Below are 19364 nucleotides of genomic sequence, written 5' to 3' on the forward strand. Positions count from 1 at the left end.
TATTAATTAAAAAGTGTATTTTTAGTGATAATGATAAATGCAGATATCTTTTACATTTTAGATAGTTATTCATAACAAAAACAGGAACATTCCCATCCTTTTGTTTGCATGGTGTTGATAGGAGGTAGAGAGTGCACTCCCTCCAAAGAGTTTAACTGATGGGACTGTACTCTTTGTGGTCAGGGTTTAAGATAAACCACAAGGGGTAGTGAGGCCCCCAGGGGCTGAGAAACTACAGGAAGCCATTAACACTCCTAGGCTAAAAGGGGAAAGGGGCGGACACAGTGTTCACTAGAGCCTATGAGAGATGGCGCTACGGGAGACACAAGGCCTGAAAAGAGCAATGGCTCTAGGAACCCACTGCCACCTCCAGAGCCACATACCTAAACTCACCATCTTCCCACTCGCCAGGCCGGTGCCTCCCACTGGCTGAGTCCGACCTGAAGCCGGAGGGTGAGGGGACCTGGAGATGCAGGGCTGAGGGTCAGACCCCCAGGATGCAGGGCAGAGAAGGGCAGAGAATGAATCTAGGAGGAGTAGGGAGAGGGGGTCAGAGAAGGGCTGACAAAGTGGCGACCTGATTTGTATGTACTGATGGTTTGATTCTGCGTGAGAGAATGTTGTCCGAGTTCTGGTTTGAATCCAAGCCAAAAGTCTTAGAAAGTATTAAAGATGGCAACAAGTTTTAAATTGCTGTTTTGTTACATTTTAATGAGAAATTATGATTATGTACAAATCAATAGTTGTGAAGTAAATGCTAAGTATTGAAATAGGTGTCAAATCTCTTGACAAGAAAAATTAGAAACAGGAAATATTTTTATTCAATGATTATAATAAAAGCATACTTTAAATTGCTATTATAGTCACCCAAATTTAAGTACATGGTTCCTAAGAGAGAGGAATTATGTTCCCCCAAATTACTCTGGATCTCCAGGACAGGGCTCAGTACCTCAGTACCTCCCTAAATGTGTGCCAGTTCCTTTGCAATGTCCCACATACATCACAAGTAAATTGGTATTTAGTAAATTCATTTTAAACTCAGATTTTTTTTGTTGTTCTGAAATTTCCTAGGGGAAAAAAAAGCATAACAACCCTGAAATATCATATGTGCAAAAGGAATGAACAGGAAACAATTCCTTTTTGTACTAAGGTGGGCACATAGGAATACATCTATGTCCTCTGGGTCAGGTGACAGGAACCTTTTGGCATGACTTAGGTTCTGCCATGGCTCTAGATGGGACACTTGCAAATGTCTCGTAGTGTCTCAGGGCTGAGCATCCCCAGTGGGATGGGGAGTGCCAGCGAGAGGCTGTGGGGCGGACAGGCTCACTGGCCCCCTGGTCCCATGACCAGGATTGATTATTTGAAGTGCTAAACATCCTGCAAGGCAGAGGGGAATGGGAACTAGGAAAGCATATGCCTGACCACGGCATTGAAGATACAGAGATGGGGAAAGATAAAAAATGATGAAGAATGAAAAATGGAGAACTAAATTAGAGATGAAAGACAGAATAAAGTAGTGACAATTAGCAAATAAGAGAGAGAAAAGTAGATAAATGGGAAAGAAAGGAACATTTATTGAGCATCTCCTCTGCCATACAAGCTAGTACGTGGGTATCCTTCTCCCCATCTTAGCGATGAAGAGCCTATGTCATTCATTCAAGGTCAATATAACCAGCAAGTGATAGAGCCAGGGTTGGCCCCAGGTGTGTCTGACTCTAATGCCTGTGAACCTCCCACTGCACACAAGGAGAATGAATCCACAGTCCTTAGCAATCATATAATGGCCTTAAATCCAGCAGGCAGCAGTCTGGGGCCCTGTTTTCCCTTCTAGATTTCCCATGGTGCCACCCCAACTTGCCTGGTCGTTCTGGAATTCTCTCTCTTCCTACTCTTCAGTCTTGCACGTTGCAGAGTAAGACTGTCCCTCCATCATATGCACTGCTAACAGAGTCCCTTGCCAGATACACAAGGACTTCAATTAAACTGCAAGAATGTTTTCATAATCATTTACAGGAAACTGTAACTTAAAATTTTCTTTTTTCCACACACACACACAAAACTGGTTTAATCTATAATTCATTTATGAACTCCTGAAATACATAAAAATAGACTCAAACGAATAGAAAAACATCCATTCTTGGATAGGATGACTCAACAGGTCTTCCTAATAAACTTATCAATGATGCAAACCCAATAAAAAAAATCAACAAACTCTTTTATAGAGTTGGACAAGTTGAACTAAAGTTTCTATCAAAAAGCAAACATGTAGTAAACATTGAAAAGGAAATACTGAAAAGATAAACTACAATGTATGCATTAGCTTCATTAGGCATCAAAACATACTAAAAAGCATCTATAATTACGATAATCTGGTACTGGTACATGAAGAGACCAATTGGCCAGTTGAATAGCATGTACATATAAAAGCTTGGTAAAGGTGACATCTCAAATCACTGGGGATAAAGATGGACTTTTTAATAAATGTTGTAGGTACTACTAGGTCACCCTTTGGGACAAGGTAAAATTAAATCCACATCTCACACCATACACAAGAACAAACTCCAAATGAATTAGAGATCTGAATGTAAATAAATGAAGCTATACAAGTAGCATAGGGAGACATGGTGACTACGTCTTTAACTTTGGTACAGGGAAAGACTTTCTAAATAAAGACTCAAAATGCAGAGGCAATAAAATAAAGTATCGGTAATTTGAATACATAAACATTTTTAAAATTTTTCGTAGCAAAAAGAACCACACCATAAACAAAGTCAAAGACAAATGATAATCTGGAAGAAAATTTTGGCAATATATTCCACAGACAAGAGATCAGTATTCTTACTGTATAAAGAACTCTTAAAATTGAGGGACAGGGGATTGAAAAAAAATGAACAGACAATTCACAAAAACAAGATATATAAATGGCCCTCAAATATCTAAGGAAATGTTCAAGTTCACTCATAAAGAAATGTAAATGAAAACAAGACTGAGATACCACTTCTTGCCTATGAGACTGGCAAAATCTAAAAATCAAGACAAACTCTGTTGGTGAGACTTTGGGAAAATAGGCACTCTCAACTCGGTACAACCTTTCAGAAGGGAAATATGGCAATATCTAACAAAACTACATAAACACCTGCCTTTGACCCATTCCACTTCTAAAAATCTACCCTGAAGACAGACCTCCAACAGTACCAAAGGTTATTCATTGTAGCTCTGTTTGTAATAGCAAAATATTGGAAATAGTAAGTAGCTGTGGTACGCAGAATAATGCCCCCCCGCAAAGAAGTCCATATCCTGAACCTATAGCTATGTTACCTTACATAGCAAAAAGGGACTTTGAAGGTGTGATTAAGTTAAGGGTTTTGAGATGGGGAGATTATCTGAGATTATCCAGATGGGCCCAATGTAATCACAAAGGTCCTTATAAGTAAAAGATGGAGGCAAGAGAGTCAGAAATTCAGGTAGCCTCTAGGAAAGGTTTCTCACTGTCTGAGAAAGAACTTGCAAATAAACGGGAAAGGCTCAAATTAAATGTCATGCTGGATTGGAATCATACATATCAGTATAAACTCATGGTTTAGATATGTGTACTTACGGCTAGATATAGAAATAATGTAAGTATATGCACACGCATGGGTTAGTATATGTACATATCCTTGCTGAGAGAATCTAGGAATACCTAAAGCCCAGATCTTGATGCCATTTTCCAACAAAACGAACCAGGACTCCTTGAATAAGTGGTTAATTCCAGGCCTGGGGCAAGGGCAATATAAATGGAATATCTTATGATCACAGAAAATAAGCAAATATTCTTTTAAAATGGGGTATGTCAAAAGGACATAGGAGCCAACTAGAAGGAATTCCCAATAGCCAAAACAACAACTTAAGCCATAATATAAAATAATGATGGTACTAGATTATAACCCATAGAATAACATGTCCATGAGACCATATTTATATGAATAACTGAATAAATATGTGGAGAAGGAAGAGCTTTCCCAATAAACAAATATAAACGGAATGAAGGAGATAAAGCACAATTCGGCAAACATCATAGTAATAACTGTTGCATGTAAGAACCACCAGTGGATGCTAAAATGAGTGGGCAAAAGAATGAGGAGAAGCAAGATACTAACATTCTCAACATATCTACCCAAAGATTTTTATCAGTTAGAAAAGAAAAATACATTTACGTGAGTGGAGAAACCTGGTGGCCACCACCTTAAATGAGATCAAGGTTAACATGACCAGAAATAAGATAGATCATCAAGTGTTCTCTGATATGACGCAGTGACAAAGATACAACAGCATTCAGTGGTTTAAGAATAATATGTAAAAAATGCACAACCTCAATCTAATCATGATAAAACATTGGAAAAATCCCAAGTAAGAGAACTATTAAATACCTGACCAGTATTTATCAAAAGTACTTATCATGAAAGCCAAGGAAAGAATCAGGAACTGTCACAGAGTGGAGGAGACAGCAATTAAATGCAATGCAAGATCTTGGGTTGGGTCCTGAAACATAAAAGGGACATTAAGAGAAAAACTGATGCAATTTTAAAAAGACCAGTAATTTAGTTAATAGTATTTTACTAATAATACTAATTTCCTGGTTTTGAGCATTGTAAATTGTTAACATCAGAGGAAGCTAGACAAAGGGTATATGTGAACTCTCTGTACTAGTTTGCAACTTTTCTGCAAATCTAAAATTATTTCAACTAAAACATTTCTTAAAATGTGGATTCATTATTATTCTACATTTAGTAAATTTGTTCAAGAATAAACAAATTTGTGCCCCAAACTCTCTATATACTAGGCATTCAGTAAATGCTGTGTTGAATTAATAAATAAATGATCCTCCCCCCTTGCTCAAGCAATCAAGAACTAAAAATGAATTAAAATTCACTTTGATTAGGTTTATGAAAATAGAATTATAGTTGAGGGAGAAAAAGAAAATCTTTCTGATAGGCTACAACTGGATTTATTGGCCTCATTTAAGTTTGTGAACAAACCTAAAACCAGTGTGTTCCCCTTGGAGAATTGAGTGTAGAAAGGGTCCTGGACCATATGATTTCACTGATATGTGCCATATAAAACTGAAAGCAACAAAGGAACAAGACAAACAAATGAACAAAAATCATTGGTTACCAGAGGGTAAGAAGGGAGAGGGTGTTAGATGATGGTAAAAGGGATCAAATATATGATGATGGAAGGAGAACTGACTCTGGATGGTGAACACATATACAGAGGATGTATTACAGAATTGTACACCTGAAATCTATGTAACTTTACTAACATTGTCACCGCAATAAACTTTAATTTAAAAAAATAGAAGAAAGAAAGGGTCCTGGAACTTTGGAAGGGCCAGGAAGCAAAGAATCGACTTGCTTTGTCATTTGTTTACCTTTAGAGAAGTAAGTGCCTGTGGTACCAGGGACCTTTATTAATTATTTTACTTTCCTACCATTCCTGAACATAGACAGCGTACAGAAAAGTAAATCTTAAGAGTTATTTTCATTAACTCCTCTAAGTGATCCCAGACATGTTAATATCTTGCCCCACGTTTAAAGAGACTTGCTGAACATTTTTAACAGTCTCTTTAAAAATCAAATAACTCATTATATTCTTTGCATTTAGACCCAGCTCTTCATGATACAGTTAAAGGAACTTATTTCCATCTGTTCCAACTTTGGTAGAGAAAGACACCTGCCGGTTGGCATCATCTTGAACATTTTGGTGGTTCCTCAGTTAGTTCAACATGATCTAGCAATTCCACTCCTAGGTATGTATATACTCAAAAGAATTGAAAAGCAAGTGTTCAAACAAAAACTTGTATAAGAATTTCCATACCAGCACTATTCTCAATAGCCAAAAGGTGGGAAAAAACAACAAGAACAAAAACCTTAATGTCCATGAACCAGTGAATAGATAAATAAAATGTGGTATAGCCATACAATGTAATGTTATTTAGCCATAAATACCGTGTTTCCCCAAAAATAAGACTTAGCTGGACAATCAGCTCTAAGGCATCTTTTGGAGCAAAAATTAATGTAAGACTCAGTCTTGTATTATATAAGACCCGGTATTATATTATATTATATTATATTATATTATATTATATTATATTATTATATTATATTATAATTATATAAGACCTGGTCTTCTATTATAGTAAAATAAGACCAGGTCTTATATCAATTTTTGCTCCAAAAGACGCATTAGAGCTGATTGTCCAGGTAGGTCTTATTTTCGGACAAATAGGGTAGGAATGAAATACTGATACATCAGTCCTCAGGGCTCAGTCAATTCCAGCCCAGCTTTAGCTGCTTGGGTTCACTTAACATGTAGGGAGGAATCCATAGGTCACTTCAGGGGTATTGTGAGAACACAATTCTTCAATTTAGTGATGGGTTCATGGGTGTTCATTTTATTATGCTTCAAAATTTATAAATATATTCTCTTGTATGTATCAAATATTTCATGGTACGTTTTTGTTTTTCATAAAGAAGAATAGCTCTACACCCTAAGAATGATGCTAGAAGTTTAATTCCTTTGCATGGGGAACATTCACCGACCAAGTAGATCTTCCAAAACGGCTGCAGGTAAGTGTGTTTCTCCCTAGGCTTCCCCAGTTGGGATCATAACTCAAGCACATTTAGGGTTGGAAAGCTGCTTCAACGATGATGTTCTATATTCTCTTTGTCTCCTTCCTTGAAATTAGAAGATAAGTAATAAAGTACATGATCAAGAAGGAAAAACTAATCATCTTAACCAACACACGTGTTGGGAGAAACAATCCACGTGGGCCCTGAGCATTCCTGGACTTTCTTGCTGGGTAGGCCACGGATGCAGGCCCTGACTTCTCTTTACCGGGGCCATTTCTCAGGGTTGTGTTTGAGGAATGATAATATCTCTTCCACAAGAGGAGCCTTGATGACCACTCACCATAAACGTGGTGGATTCCACAGCTCACTGTTCCTCAGTTAAGTCAGAAACCTACTCCATCCACTTCAGTGTCCAACTAGGCCCACCTCCATCTCCTCTGTGCAGTTTGGGGTGCATAGAAAACATGTCATTTTCATGCTGCCAGCATCCATGAAACACTAAAGGGCTAATCTGTTCACTTGCAAGTAGGGTAAACTCCCAGGCCCTTTACAGGACCTGCCTGTTTTGGTGACAAAGATGGGATGCTGATAGAGACACGGCATTCTGAAAGAGAAAGGACAAGAACCCTCTTGGTAGGTTATAGGATGTGAGAAGAGTCTGACATCTGGTAGGATTGCTCTCGCCTAGGTGGTAGTGAGGGTGGGAGGGTAGAGTAAGGGTCTCTCACTGTTCTGTGTGTTAAACGAGGCTGAGCAACAAAAGGTCGGGTCGAAACAGGCCACCCAGCGGTTGCTTTCGTTGTGGCAAGTGCTCCTCTGGGGTGGGAGATGGAAGGACAGTGGGGCAGCAAGCCACACATCCCAGCCAAGAGGTAGGCAATATGGCTGTGGCAGATGGGTTAGGGGATCCACAAAGTTGAAATAATGTGTCAGCACTGAGGTTACAGACCTTTGGGTAGGCTGAAACAGCAGAAACCTGTTTGTTGAACCTAGTGCTGGGGGGCCCCTTGAGACAGAGTGGATGCAAAGGCTTGCTTGCTGACACCGAGCCGTTCTCTCCCTCCATCTCTCCCCCAACGCCAGCTGCTTCAGGGAAGAAGGCTGGCTGTCCTGGTGAACATCAGGGAGGGGAGAGGAGGGATTCAGATGTTTATGGCTTTGTTGGATGGAGGTACCCACGTCTACTTGGTCCCTTACGGCTGGAGGGTGAGCTAAGCACCAGGTTGGCCCAAAGTGCTGAGGATACATGTAAGGATGAAAAAGGGACCACATACTAAACCTGACGAGCTCAGGGGAGCCTGCATGGTGGACCCTACAAACTCAGAGAGCGAAAGTAACCACACAGGATGGTCTGAACACAAAAATTCCTAACTGAAAGCAGGTCATGGTGGGTAGTCACGTCCTACACCTGTTCTTTCTATTATCTTTTCGTATCTCAGATAACATGCCTTTGAACTCTCAGAATAATCTTTTATAGCCCCTTGTGGCACAACCGCTGCACCAGAGCATGAGGCCACAGAACCCCTCGCTGTTATCTTGTTCCCTGCATACCATCTCTGTGTGCTGCAATGTTAATCAGTAACTATCTTGTACCCAACAATGTAAAAGAAGTATGTGTTTTTCCATTTTGCCTTTTTTATCTAATGCCAGAGATTTCCCTGCTTTGCTTTCTCCTACTCTTTAATGTATTAACCATTTCATGTAACTTTCTTTACTCTTCTCCTTTTATTTTAATGTGTAAAATAAGCTGCAAAACTGCCCTTCTCCAGAGCATTTTCTCAATCTGTTGAGATTTTGCTTCCTGGCATATGTCATCAGTTTGGCTCAAATAACTCATAAAAATTCTCCACAGGTTTGGACGTTTCTTACATGGACACAGGACAGCGCAATGGCACCGGGAGATACTAAAAGAATGATGCCCCTGAACCCCAGTGCTTTCCATAGGACAGGGGCAGCCAGGGGAGGAAGCAGCACCTATTCTGCGATAAGGAGCCAAAGGGCAAAAAGCTGCCCTCGCCCCTTTGCACCCCGCAGGTTCTCCAAGCTGGGAGACAGCATGATTCGTGAAACTGTTATGATAGCCCCTGAAGTACCTGTGTTAAACTCTTTGGTCTGTGTTCCCACACAGAAGAAAAAATCATTGGAATTCAACTGATAGGGTTCGGACAAAGTTTGCAGTAAGGAAGGGAAATTAAAGTGACCTTTGAACGACTTCAAGATACTGCAGTTGTGTCCCCCGCATATATGTGTATAATGAAATGGATGCGTTACTTGCTTATATTGTAAATATTCATAGTGATGAGAGGACACGCTCCCATTCAGGGATTCCCTGACCTCTTCCAGCTGGTCTAATAGAAACAATGTAGAATCCCAGAGAAAAAGAAAAATCACAGCCAATCTCCAGAGGCCATTGCCAAGTACAGCAGCACCACCTGCCGGACACAAGCACCAAATACATCCTATGTTAGTTTCTAGGGCTGCCATAGCAACGTGACACAAAACTGAGTAGCTTAAGCAACAGAAATGTATTGTCTCGGTTCTGGAAACTGGAAGTCCACAATTAAGGTGTCAGCAGCGTTGCGTCCTTGCGAGGGCTGTGAGAGAGAGATGTGTTCAGGCCTCTCTCCTTGATTTGTAAATGGCCAACTTCATTTTCACATGGTATTCTCCCTGCATGAGCGTCGCTGTGTCCAAATTTCCCCTTTTTATAAGGACACCAGTCGTATTGGATTAGGGTCCACCCTAATGACCTCATTTCCACTTGATTATCTCTGTGAACACGCAATCTCCAATAAAGTCACATTCTGAGGTAGTGGGAATTAGGACTTTAACATATGAATTTGTGTGTGGCGGGTGGGGAGGGAGTTGGGGGTGTGTCAAAATGCAACCTGTAACATGCCCCTTTAAAAAATGCAAGGCAGCTGTTGTCCATTACTGACCTCTTGTTAAAAATGACCCATGCAGGCCTTGCGACTCTCAGACCTGACATCCCCATTTTGGGGTGGGTTAACTAGGACAAGACAACTACAAGGAAAAGGGCCCATTTGCCAGTCAAATTAAAATGTATTTGAGGGCACAGCTGGCCTGGCCTTACTGACGTCGCAAATTTGCATAAAGTAGTAGCTAACCCTCTGGGAAAACCTTGATCCCCCACTCTGCCACCTGAAGCAAAGCTACTGGCTCAACAGAGCCTTGGATTCACAAAGATTCTCTGAAATGCCTGGGCCTGGCTCCCCTTTGATTCAGCTCAGCTGAACATTGTGTTGTTGACAGCGCTCCTGACGGTTTGACCTCGGCGTCTGCTATGGTCGCTGGGATCAGTGGGCAGAAGCCAGGGCTGTTCTCAAAGCTCTGGTCATTCGCGCTGAGAGGCAGGTTGTCAGGACGGGCAACCCGCCAGAGGCCCTGAATGTCCCAGCACATTCTTGCTGGGTCGGCCAAGGATGCAAGGCCCAGACTGCTCTTTGCTCAGGCCATTTCTCTGGGTTGTGTTTGCAGTGAATAGGGTTTCCAGGCAGGACTTCCCACCCGTTCTCAGGAACTTTTTCTGCTTTCCGAATCTGGAGAAAAGTTGGTCAGGAAATCGGGAAAATTGGCTCCTTGAACCCAGTAATACCCACAATGGGAAGTAAATGTACTACTCATAATGTATCTTTTAGACATTTTTCCTATTTATCGCTAGGGTTTCCAGGTGGGAATTCCCGCCCATACTTGGGATTTTTTTTTGCTTCTCTGTTCGCAAATCTCAAGAAAAGTTGGTCGGGAAATCGGGAAAATCGGCTCCCTGAACCCAGGTGCTTGGTAGTATCAGCGGTCACTTTGTGGAAACGATTCATCGTGGAGAACAGAAAACAGTTTATATCTCAGGATTCAGGAATGGGAAAGCGAAAAAAATTCCTGAGAACAGGCGGGAATCCCTGCCTGGAAACTCTAGCAGTGAACAGCCTTGAGGAATGAGGTAACCCTCCCCAACCCCACCAGCTCACCACTCACGATAAAAGCAGTAGATTCTCCAAGCCCAGTATTTCTCCAAGGTGCCACAAACCCACTGAAGGCACAGCACCAATTTAAACCCATCTTTGTCACCTCTGTGGGACTTGCGGGGCATGGGGAACTGACACCAGCCGCATGCTTACGCTGCTTGCTGTGCTATGAGTAATCAAGTCCTCTGTCTCTAACACAGGTGTCTCCTGTATTCTGCCAGCATCCGTGAAATAGTAACAGTCTGATTTGTTGGCTTGCAAGTAGCATAAAATCCCAGATCCTTCACAGACCCTGAGTTCAGGGGGAATGATGTAAGAGTAAAAGCCACCTACTTTCCAAAGGTCCTGGACAAGGATTCTCTGAACATGTGACGTTCTTGGCTGGTTTGTATGCCTAATGTTTGGTCTCCCCTAGGTCACTTTGTTCTGTTACAATAATTCAGTTGCCCATTCTTTCATTTGTTCAATTCCCCCAAAAGACATTAGTATCCTGCATAAGACACTCTTACCACTTTTTAATAGCAATAACAACAGCAAAACTTACAGAGTGTGAGACATTGTTCTAAAGGCTTTAGGCATTGTTCTCTATACCTTCTCTATACTACCATCTTTACTCCTCAGAACAACCCTCTAAAGTGGGTACTACCACCTCCAGTTGACACATTAGGAGACTGAGGCGCAAGTCGTACAGTTAGTCAGGGCTAGAGATGGGATTCAAACCCAGGCAGTCTGGCTTCAGTGCTCACTTTTCACCACTCATTAGACTGCCTCAGAGTAGGCATTTTTTATCCCAGGGCCATAATGAATGACAGGCCCAGAGATCTTGGTTTGAAATCTTAGGAAGATAATGCCAGTGAAACTTTTAACACTTGACTTTGACATACAGCATTTTAAAATACATTTTGACACTGTATATTAGACAATTAGACAATATTCCTCTTTGCTTTGATCTTTTCTATCCAGCCTATGTATAAATCCAGTCTCGAGTTTTCATACTCTGTATTAATTTCCTATTGCTGTGTAACAAATTATCAAACTCAGTGGCTTAAAACAACACAGATTTATTATCTTACAGTTCTGGAGGTCAGAAGTCCAAGGTGAGCTGGTGGGACTGCGTTCCTTCTGGAGGCTCTAGGAGAGAATCTGTATCCTTGCCTTTTCCGTTTTCTAGAGGCTGCCTGAATTCTTGGCTTCTAATCCTTTACTCCATCTTCAAAGCCAGCAGCATAGCATCTTCAAATCTCTCTCTCTCTCTCTCTCTCCACCCCGCCCACCTTCACCGCAGCCCTCTTGGTCAGTCTTTCCTTCATAAGGACCCTTGTGATTACATTGGGCCCATCCAGATAACCCAGGATCTTCTCCATCTCAAGCTCCTTAATTTAATCTCATTTCAAAGCCCCTTTTGCCATGTAAGGAAAAAATATTCACAGGGGATCAGGATGTAGATATCTTTCTTTTGGAGGGTTATCATTCTGCCTACCCTACACTCTAAGCAGTTGTCCCTTTATAGTATGGAGATTTTTACACAAGTATCTGCATTGGAGATTTAAACAAGCCCATTTACTAGATAATTAACAATCCATTTTGTCTTGGCTTTGAGAATGGAGCCCCGAGAGCATTTTACCTTTTGGGGTCAAAGAGAACATACTGCTAGAACACATGTGTTAGAAACCTTAACCAATGTAACAACATAAAAGCTTAACTATTTAAAAATGTACCTGAAGTCGAGCATTCATAAGCATGAACTCCTGTTGGTTTTTCATGTTTTCATTCATAGATTTTGAAAATATAAACCCCATCTTGACCTAAAATATAAAAAGGAAAAGAGGTTTAATTAAAACAATATGTTCTACATGTATCCTCATGTGCTCTGAGTTGGGCTATCATGAGTTAATGGCAATGTAAAAAAAAAAAAAAGAAAGAAAGAAAAAAAAAAAAAAAAAAAAAAGAATCTCTGACGTGGCAACACAGCATGGATTCTAGTCCTTGCTCCTAACTAGCTGTCTGATCTTGGGAAAGCTTAACTGGCCTGGCACATCATTTATTCACCCAAGATCAGCTGATTGAACTGGATGACTTCCAAAATCTTCTGCTCTATAAGCATACGGCCCCATGTCGCCTGATGTTGCTTCCTACTGTAAATCTCAAGACTGAATACTTAAAAACAAACAAACAGAAAAAAACCCTCTCTTTTGTGAGGTCCAGGGTAAACACAGTACATCCTTTCACCTTCTCTCCAGTTAGATGAGAGAATCTTTGTTTTTGAGAAGACGCCTTGTGCACGTGGAGGATAGGTTTCTCTGTGCTCCTTGTATTGTGTTTCAGGACCAGGTTTCTCAAGGTCACTATCGATTCTCTTCCTGTAATCCCTGCCCCTCTCCACATATCCCCTATTTCCATCCACCCACTGCTGACATCCCTTGGCCATCCTCCTCTACCCTCACCTTTGTTCTCTTCAAGCTACTACTGACGTTCTCAAAATGAGAAAACAAGGATAAATATCCTGGGAAACACAATTTTTAAATGACTGTATGGTGTTGCCTCTCTTGTTTATCTTACTTAAGTTCTTAAGCGGGCTGTCAACTCTAGGTGAGCCAGAACTCTAATTTTTTGTTCTTAATCCAATTGGGTAGGTACAGAATACCTTCAGTTGTTGATTTTACTTTCAGAAGAATGCAAAATTCAAGAAAATTACAACTGCTCTACCCTCCTCAGCAGTGTTGCGGATTCTCTTTGGTAGGCTGTTGGGCAGGGTGTGAACCCTGGCTCAGAGTGGCCAGTCTTAATGCTTTCTACCCAGTATTCTACAGAAAGCCAGCAGAGCTCCTATTTTCCATATCCTATCAGGAAATCTTGGGTTCTGGCTCACTGGGAAGAAGGTGGGGGATGGGGGGCATTTGCATGCCAGGTGGAATGGGTTGTCCCTGCTAGTGGGGCTCCAGGTGAGTGGGAACTACAAGGCAGACTTCAGCGGCTTTCCTGGATTGTGGCCCAAAGATACACCCTGGAATTACAGGGGCCTCTGATCAGAGTCAGCGTTAGTGCTGGGCACGGGAGGCCAAATCACGCCCAGAAAGAAGAGGCCTGGAACAGGCCTGGGAGGTCATGATGTTTCTCTCCCTCCCTGCCACTGCTCCACTCCATCCTGTGACCAGAGTTGGAGGCCACCCACTGATACTGGGGAGATTAGCATAAGTTTTCTCATTTCTACAAACTCGGACAACCCCATGTCAACCGTTTCCAATGGCAGACCAGAAAGGCAGAAGCAATATATTATCCATCTTGGCAGTCTCCATGGTGTCTTTTTCCATAAAAGTTTGCAGAAAGCAATAAGTGATACAAGAGAAGCATAGCTCAGGCCACTTGCCATTTCTTATTTTTCTTCTGCATATAAGACTGGCGAATTGAATTTTTACATACACTGCAAACATTTATAAAGAAAACAATTGTTCTCTAATCACATACACACACACACACACACACGATGTCACAGAGCTGTGTCTCTTATAGTGCTCCTATTTATTAAGGGGTGGGATCTTCCCTGAAGTGCAAGGACAGCTCTCATGTCAGCCATCTAGGTAAGAGAAACTATCTGGAAAGTTAGGATTTAGGCTTACGTGTTTCTGGGCCTTGCTCTCTTGGGTCTGGATTGTAGTTTGGATGTGTTAGGAGCCGTTCCCAAGGGTTAAAGGTAGAAGCTGAGCGGGGAGAAGAGCTTCCCTGTGGTCCTCGGGGGAGATCACACCTGAAAATGAGTGCACCACACCTTGTAAACTACATACTGGAGTTCAGTATTTTCAACCTTCCCCATACTAACAAAGCCATTTTCAAAAGTCTGTGAGGTTCCTTAGGGTGTCCAGAATACTCTCAGTGTTCTCTCTCCCACCCACAAAATATATATCAGAAATGATGACTAGAGTTAATACTGCTGTATGGTAAATAGGACAGTTGTTAAGAAAGTGAATCCTAATAGTTCTCATCACAAGGAGAAAAACTGCTTTCTTCTTTTCTTTTTATTGTATCTATACTTGATGGTAGATGTTAGCTGAACCTATTGTAGTAATCATTTCACAATACATGTAAGTCAGTACATCAGGCTGTTTGCCTTAATTGTATGTGGTGATGTATGTCAATTATTTCTCAATAAATCTGGAAAAAAAGAAAAGAAGCAAGAGTGATCTCGCAATAGGGATAACTTGGAATTCACTCCATTATATAAGCTAAGTCTTTTTAAAATTCCACTTTTTTAATTAAAGTTTATTGGGGTGACAATTGTTAGTAAAGTTACATAGATCTCAGGTGTACAATTCTGTAATACATCATCTATAAATCACATTGTGTGTTCACCATCCAGAGTCAGTTCTCCTTCCATCACCATATATTTGAGTCCCTTTACCCTCATCTCCCACCCCCCACCACCTTACCCTCTGGTAACCACTAAACTATTGTCTGTGTCTATTTTTGTTTCTCATTTGTTTGTCTTGTTCTTTTGTTGTTTTGGGTTTATATACCACATATCAGTGAAATCATATAGTTCTGTACTTTTTCTGTCTGACTTATTTCGCTTAGCATTATAATCTCAAGATCCATCCATTTGTCACAAATGGTTCTATTTCATCTTTTCTTACCACCAAATAGTATTCCATTGTGTATATATACCACAACTTCTTTATCCATCTATCGAAGGACATTTTAGTTGTTTCCATGTCTTGCCCACCATAAATAAAGCTGCAGTGAACATTGAAGCACACGTGTCTTTATGGATACATGTTTTCAGATTTGGGGGGTAGATGCCCAGGAGAGGGATTGCTGGGTCATATGGTAATTCTATTCGTAGAAAATTCCAACACTTTTATCATTGGTGACAAATGTCTTGATACAACTTATTCACCACTGTGTCTCAGTGGACTGAGAATGCTGATTTGAGTCCCTGCTGCCTTCATTTCTCCTTTGATTACTCCTGAGACCTTAAAAAGCATTCTTTAACGCTCCAGCCCTGCCTCAGCAGTGATACAGATTACAATGGAAATTGGGTATTTCTAAGGAGTGTGTGTGTGTGTGTGTGGGGGTGCAAGTTACAGGCAGCCTTCCTCCAGTGGCAACCTGGATTTGATTTTATAGAGGATAGATAGATAGATGATAGATAGCGATAATCCCATGACCTCTGTCATCCAAATTTCTGCGCTGACTCATTTCTTGATCAAATTACACATTAACTATCTACATTTATGACTGGTTGCTTAATTACAGTCATTTTCAATAAGTCGTGTTCCATGCAAACTAGCTCACTTCCCCTGCAAATTCCAGCCCGGAACCCACAGCTTCCGGGTGGTTTTTCCCAATGTAACCCCACCCACACTCCCAGGGCTCAATTACTGTTAATTTGGGTATTTCCTGCATAGTACGCTGTCTTCCGTTGACCATGCTGTCTACTTTCCCCAACTCGATTACAATGTTACGGGAAAGGCCAGCAGTCCTGGCCACTGGAAGGAAGAGACTCTTTCCGAACCGAAGTTGGTGATACGCGTCAGCACCAGGGGCAGGAAGAGCGCCAAGGGGGGCGCTCACAAGGAGCATGCGCGCAGCGCGGCCCTGCACGCCCGGCCGGGAGCCCGGAGCCCCACACGCGACCGCGCAGACCCGCCCTCTCCACCCGCCTACGTCCGGCGCGGCCCACGCGGTTTTTGCTCACTCACTGGGCAGCGGTCGGCGGAGGCGCGAAGACGGATGGTGGCAGAGTTCTTCAGGCTCGGGGTCCCCTAGACAGCGTCAGGAACCCGGCCTCGCCTCGCAGATGGACGAGCCTTGACACTGGATTCCGAGCCTCAGCCAATCAGCGCAGCCCTTGACTTCCTTAAAGAGCCCGCACGCCTGACCTAGGCCTACACCAGAAGCCTGCAAAGGGCAGATCAAAAGGGGGAGGAGGCAGAGGAAGCAAAACGACCGTCTCAAAGACCTCAGTGAGCCTTGTCAGTAACCTACGTGTGTAAGAATCCCAGCTTCTGTGCTGCACTAACCCTCCACAGACTTTCATGAGACTTGAATGAGCTGTCATTCTCCAGAAATGATTATCAACCACCACTGTTGGGTCTGTTTCCAGGAAGAGAATGTGTCCCATGAGAGGTTGTCACTTAGACATGTAATCCACAGTTATAAACATTTTTTTTAAGGGCTTTTCTACTTGCAGAATAGGTTTAATATTGAGAGTGGACAGAAAGCCAGAAGAGGAAGGAGACAGGTCCATGCAGTCTATCAAGTTCAGTCTCCTAGGGACAAACACTGACAGAACAAATGGAAAATACCCAGCACATCCTGTCTGCAACCTTGGGTTTATCATTTTTCGGAAGTCCTAATTCAAAAGGAAGAAGTGCTTCCACTAGAGGGCCCAGCTATGTTTCTATTGAATTGGAAACTGAAATTGCCCCCTGATTATTTTGGCACCTCATAGTGATAGAATTGGGATAACTGATCCCAATTACCAAGGGGAGGATTGTGTTCCAGCTATAGAAGGGCAAGGAGAACTGTGCATGACATCCAGAGATTCCCTGGGCACGTCTTAATACTCCCATGTGCGATAATAATGATCATTAGATAACTGCATGTGGGGACAGAGCCAGGAGAGCAGTTTCCAGGCTCTCGGCCTCATGTGGAAAGGAGCTGGCTCGGGCAGTAGATGGCCATCAGCTGTGACCAGTTAGCCATTAGCCACTAATATAACTGCTGTGGGCACGGTAGGTTGGTTGGTCTGCAGAGAAGCAGATGGCAGATTGCGGCTCCTGCTTCTTGTGTCTCCAACCCAGCCGCCAGCGAGAATATAGTGGTATGACTCCCCTATCTATGGCTCCGTTGGTGTTCCTTTTTGGCCTCACCATGTCCTGCATTCTTGTGCGGGGAGCGGGACCAGAGACCTTGCATGACACTGCAATAACCTGATAAATTCAGGATCACTTAAATTTCAGATCATGCAGAAATTAAAGTGTTGCATCACCAGACCAGGTGAAAAAATCCTGATCTACCAAGGTACTACATAGGGCAAGGGAAACATAAGTGAATGAAATAGGAAGCTGTGGTTATCAATTTTAGCCTAGCAACAAGCTGTAGAGGCAAGGACCATTGTAGGTAGCTATGTATATAAAATGTTAACTGAATTTTTTTCCCTGCCCCTCTTTCTCTATTACTTTATATGAAGAGTATTGGTGGAGACAAATATAATTTAGTTTCTAGGTCATAGTATGCCCAAATTGACATCACCTCAAAGCAATATGGTAGTTGGTAGGACTCTGTAATTCTCACATCTGTAAGGGATGAGTTTCTCTCATCTGAGCAAAGAGCAAGAATAAATCCTAGGTGGCAAAACAGGTAGACTGGGTTTTCTGTTTGCCCTCCCTCGTATCCACCTTCCTCCCTTCCCTGCCCTATTCTTTATCTTAGAAACTGACCTCTTCGGAAAACATCACCTGGGCTCTCCGCTGGTTTCCGTTTAGGTTTAAGCAATGCAGGCATCCAAAGAGATTGGAGGCAGGAGGAAAGGGAGGTAGTATGTGTTTTACCCATTCTTCTCTGTTTTGGGTTGAGGATCTTGCAGTGGCTGTGTCCCTTGACAACTGTAGCTCTTGACCAGGGGCCCTCCGCAGTGGCTTCAGCTCACAGAGCTCTGGAAATGCTTTCCTCCCTTGCTGTTTAGCCTAGAGATGGGATGGGCTTCCCGCTGTTACACCAAGACTGTCAACTTGATGGTTCTTAACCTCAACTTGATGGTTGGGATGCCTCAACTGAACGATTCTCTTAACCCTACCCATACCCCTTTAAATAGTGTCTACATTAATATCTCTGTAGTCCAACCAACTGAATAGAATTCAGATTTCTGATGGAAATGCAATGGATACACTTGAAACTGTATGCATACATTATAAATACTCTTGTATGTATGATATTGTTCACAATTTAAAATATAAGTGAAAAAAAGTGACCATGAGAATATATACCCTGGTAATTGAGATAAATCTTGGTATAGATATTGAACACATTTTATAATAGAATGTGGGGTAAGAGGATTAAAATCACTTATTTCAACAAGACATGAATATAACGTTTACTGGTATGTGCATTATTTCTAATGTATGAATTTGTGAATGTATGTGCGTATGTTTTGACACATACATACAAATAGGTGCTTTTTAAAATCATTTTGCATCGTAGCATAACGATTTTCATGTTGTCAAATAGCATTCATATGTGCCATTTTTAATAGGTGTAAGACTTTCAGAATATGTGAATACAATTTCCATTGTTGGATATTTCTGATTTTGTTTTGCTACTGTCAATAACATCATATGACCATCTTCATACATACAGCTTTTTAATATTTTGCCTGGAAATATTGGATTAAATAATGTAAATATTTTAGAGGGAGTTGATGTAAAATCTTCAACTCATTGAAAGCCTCCTACCCCAGGAAAGGAAAATTATTCAGTATTTTCCTGTGTATCCATAAAGTAGTTTTTTTAAAAAAAACAAGAAAGTTTAAGACATGCCTAGAAGTAATTCTTTTTAACAGAGATGCTTGTGCAAGGAGTGTGAATTTCTCCACTAATATGGGAACCAGAGTTAGCCAAAAACTTACAGTCTGTGATGGAAGGCAAGTTGTAGCACAGTGTGTGAGATTGAAGCTAGAAGCTCTTCATTATTAATATTCTGGAATGGTTTTGCCCAGGCTCTGGGGAACTGGTATGTATTTTAACCTTACACTTAAATCATGGACCACACC

General features: G+C 41.7%; 1 protein-coding gene and 1 long non-coding RNA gene across 4 annotated transcripts in view; one reads left to right on the plus strand and one right to left on the minus strand.

Annotated features, from left to right (window-relative positions):
* The window catches only part of LOC141571119 (uncharacterized), a 41300-nt gene extending 28996 nt beyond the window's left edge, over positions 1 to 12304 (plus strand). Inside the window, exons 2-4 of the long non-coding RNA XR_012495718.2 lie at positions 5647 to 5791; positions 6516 to 6611; positions 8467 to 12304. This is a non-coding gene — a long non-coding RNA (uncharacterized LOC141571119). The remainder of the gene's footprint in view (positions 1 to 5646; positions 5792 to 6515; positions 6612 to 8466) is intronic.
* Positions 1 to 16439, minus strand: part of PLGRKT (plasminogen receptor with a C-terminal lysine) — a 40753-nt gene extending 24314 nt beyond the window's left edge. The window contains exons 1-4 of one of the 3 annotated variants that reach the window (XM_088793487.1): positions 16294 to 16439; positions 14215 to 14342; positions 12316 to 12402; positions 6955 to 7218 (exon numbers count right to left, since the gene is read on the minus strand). In XM_088793487.1, the coding sequence (XP_088649613.1) occupies positions 6955 to 6957 (3 nt within the window). In that variant the 5' untranslated portion in view covers positions 6958 to 7218; positions 12316 to 12402; positions 14215 to 14342; positions 16294 to 16439. The remainder of the gene's footprint in view (positions 1 to 6954; positions 7219 to 12315; positions 12403 to 14214; positions 14343 to 16293) is intronic. The other 2 variants (XM_019727168.3, XM_088793486.1) reach the window with 2 other exon arrangements.
* Between the last annotated feature and the right edge of the window lie 2925 nt (positions 16440 to 19364).

This window comes from Rhinolophus sinicus, chromosome 16 (assembly GCF_057876585.1).
Source record: "Rhinolophus sinicus isolate RSI-liver-muscle chromosome 16, RSI-T2T, whole genome shotgun sequence".
NCBI classification, from domain to species: domain Eukaryota; kingdom Metazoa; phylum Chordata; class Mammalia; order Chiroptera; family Rhinolophidae; genus Rhinolophus; species Rhinolophus sinicus.